The sequence below is a fragment of the Psammomys obesus genome, unplaced genomic scaffold (genome assembly GCF_907164565.1).
Source record: "Psammomys obesus unplaced genomic scaffold, mPsaObe1.curated_primary_1811, whole genome shotgun sequence".
Taxonomy (NCBI): Eukaryota; Metazoa; Chordata; class Mammalia; order Rodentia; family Muridae; genus Psammomys; species Psammomys obesus.
Window position 1 is genome coordinate 1,142,840 of NW_026591816.1, and position 3,776 is coordinate 1,146,615.

General features: G+C 42.0%; 1 protein-coding gene across 1 annotated transcript; it reads left to right on the forward strand.

Moving 5' to 3' along the window:
* The first annotated feature begins 784 nt into the window (after positions 1-784).
* Positions 785-1,759, forward strand: LOC129680383 (olfactory receptor 63). The gene has a single exon (XM_055612000.1). The coding sequence runs from the start codon at positions 785-787 to the stop codon at positions 1,757-1,759; it is 975 nt and encodes a 324-aa protein (XP_055467975.1).
* Positions 1,760-3,776: the final 2,017 nt, after the last annotated feature.

Genomic DNA, 3,776 nt, shown 5'->3' on the forward strand with positions numbered 1-3,776 from the left:
TGTGAAATTTAAAATTGGCATGCCTGGTGAAATGAACATTTTCTTTATTTTCCATAATCATTCTTTATTTAGAATTATTTCATTATTTTAAGTGTGTGTGTGTGTGTGTGTGCGCATGAGTGCAGGTACCCATTGTTACCAGAGAGTGTGTCAGACTCCTGGAGTTGTATGCAGTTGTGAGCTGTCCAATGTAGATGCTTAGAACTTAACTCTGGTCGTCTGCAAAAGCAGTATGCGTTCTTAACCACTGGCCCATCGCTTCAGCTCCAACCATTGACCTTTCTTTTTGTTTATTGGTTGGTTAATTTGATTTGCTTTTCTGAGACAGGGCTTCTCTGTGCAGCCCTGGCTGTTCTGGAACTCACTCTGTAGACCAGGCTGGCTTTTAACTCAGAGGTCCACCTGCTTTTGTCTCCTGAGTGTTGAGATTAAAGGAATGTACCAGCCCGCAGCACATCAACATTCTTACATGGATTTAGATGAAACTTGAATTAACAAGAGATGATATAGGATGCTTTCTCATCTTTTTTTTTTGTTTTTGTTTTCTTTTTTTCTCATCTTTTTTATACTTTTGAATAATGCTAACTATTCAAATTATTGAATGATTTTTCAAATACTAATAGGACTCTTTCATAACCTCACTGGGTCAGAATTTTAGGGAGATTGAGAACAAGAAATGTTCAGTAAGTTTTTCAAACACAAAGGTAAATTTTAATTGCTGTTGCTCTTGTGCCAGGGCTGTGTTTTCATTTATATATTTCTGACCTCATCAGCCTCAGAAGTCATGCCTGGTCAGAACTACAGCACGGTGCCAGAATTCATCCTCTTTGGCTTCTCGGCATTTCCACGCCAGGTGCTGCCTGCACTCTTCCTGCTGTACCTGCTGATGTATCTGTTCACGCTCCTGGGGAACCTGCTCATCATGGCTGCTATCTGGACGGAGCACAGACTCCACACGCCCATGTACCTCTTCCTGTGTGCCCTCTCCATCTCTGAGATCCTCTTCACCGTTGTCATCACTCCCCGCATGCTGGCTGACCTGCTGTCTACTCACCGATCCATCACATTCACAGCTTGTGCTAACCAGTTGTTTTTCTCCTTCACATTTGGCTACACTCACTCCTTCTTGCTCATGGTCATGGGTTATGACCGCTATGTGGCCATCTGCCGTCCCCTGCATTACCACATACTTATGAGCCTCCAAGGCTGTGCTCGTCTTCTGGCCTGGTCTTGGGCTGGTGGTTCACTCATTGGGATAACAGTGACATTAACAATTTTCCACCTTACCTTCTGCGAATATAATGTGATCCATCACTTTCTCTGTCATGTGTTTTCCCTCTTAAAGTTGGCCTGTGGAGAAAGGACAGCTTTTGTCACTATCGCTGTGATTCTGGTGTGTGTCACACCCCTTATAGGATGCCTGATTTTCATTGTCCTCTCCTATGTATTCATTGTGGCCGCCATCTTGAGAATCCCCTCTCCTGAAGGCCGGCACAAGACGTTCTCCACCTGTGCATCCCACCTCACTGTGGTGATTGTTCACTATGGCTTTGCCTCCATCATCTACCTCAAGTCCAGGGGACCCCATTCCCTGTACACTGATACCCTCATGTCTACTATGTATACAGTCTTCACCCCCTTCCTTAGTCCAATTATTTTCAGCCTCAGAAATAAGGAGCTGAAGAATGCTATAAATAAAAGCTTCTACAGGAATTTCTGTCCAAAGTTCCTAAGAGTCAATTCTGTTGTTGTGAAATAAGATGGAAGGGTGCAGATTTCCCTAGAACTCTTGAAGTGATTAACTATTGTAAGTCTCTGGTTCACGCTAGTGATTGCTTTCCAGACTTGTTCCTGAGTCTCAGGAAGCTGTGGTCTCTTGCTTGTGATCTGGTGTGATCCTTTTCCTTCAACTATCTTCTTCTATGGTGATGTCATGCACGCATGCTTTTAAAATAGTTTTTGAGTGCTTAAAATTTTCATTTTTGATATAGTGTGCACTTATAGTTAGCCCCTTAATTTTTAGCACATGTTCTCAAAGTGCAATGTCTACCCCTCTGTGTCTTTTGCCCCATGTTCATAGGCCGTGAGTTCTTAACTCTTCAATTACAAATGAAGCCACATTTTTATGTTATGCTTCAGATAAACAAATTGACGATAACTAATGAAAAGCAGTTCCTGTGGGGGGACTTGTCTCTGATACTTAAGCCAGTGGTGTATAGATTCATGGAGACAAGGAAATACAGTGACCATCCATGGTCGTGTACATGATGCAGATTAAATGAACATGCAAACATAACCTGTGGCTACCTCCTGGTAACACAGCAATAGTAAAAAAAGTCTCCAATGCTACTCTATTAGTTCTTCCCAGCTCTCAGAAAAAGAAATACAATAAAGTGGGTGGCTTATAAGTGGAAGCATTTGATTTTATAGTTCAGAAGGTTGGGAAAGGCAAGGCTTTGACGACAGCAGATTACATGTGCAGTGAAGGTACCTTCTTGGTTTATTCCAGTGCCTGGTTCTGTCCTCACTTAAAACATGGGTAAATAGTAGGACTTTAGTTTCTTTTATTTGTTAAAACTTGTATGTGCATGATGTGGGGGCTCATACACCACAGCACCCTCGTGGATGTGAGGAAGGGTAAGTTTTCCTTTCACCTTGGCACGGGATCCAGGAAGCAGGTTAAAACCACCAGGCTTGTTCAGCAAGCACCTTTACCTGAGTCTATTAATCAGCAGGCCAGTTCCCTTAATTAATTAATAATTAATTAATTTTATTAAGTTTGTTCTTTAACATTTTCATTCATGTGTAAAATGTGCTTTAATTACTCATAACTTGAACCTCCATAAATTCCACCTCCTCCTTAGGAATCCATTCCTGCATTTATGTCTTTGCTCTCTGACACACTGAGTTTAACGAAGGCCCTCTGTGCTACCACGGGATTGGAGCTCTGTGGAGTTACTATTGAGTACCAAACTGAAAGTGAAAAGTGATTCCTCCCCTCCCAGAATCAATCAGCAGCTGATAATTCATCAGGAAGGAATAGGGTCCCATGAACTCCTCCTCCCCAGCGAACTCCTCAGCAAGTCAGCAAGCCGACCTTGCGTGGGCCCAGCGCTGCTGCCCTGGCTGTGTCGTGCCACTGCTATTGTGCAGATCACATTCACAGACTGTACTTAGAGAGGATATATGTTTGACAAGATCAAAATACTATAACTTTTTTCAGATTTATCAATCATGTCCACATTCAGGAGGCTGAGGCAGGAGAATGTGCATTTAAACCCATTGTCGGGATTTCATAATGAGACATTTTCTTAAAAGAAATAAAGGAATAACTTGATTTCACCACTGTCCGAAGACTTTATGTATCAAACCTTGTATCATTGTCCATAACTTGCTAAGAGGTTAAAGAGACGGCTCAATGGTTAAGAGCATTTGCTGTTCTTCCAGAGGACCTAGGTTGGATTCCACAACTTACACTGGTCTCAAAACTACTTGTAACTCCAGCTGCAGGGTATCTGATGCCCTCTGCTGAGTTTCTCAGGCACACTCACACTTGCAGCATACACTCACAGTACACATTAGCACACACACACACACACACACACACACACACACAGATAAGAAATAGAAATAAATCTTAAAGAAACTCATAAAGGCAGAAATTGGAATGATCTGAATCAGACATCTGATTCAAAGTTCTAAGCATCAAATTTCTCAAAATGCTTAGATGGTAAGAAGCCTAGTTCATCCTTGATACCCAATAATGATGGAATAGG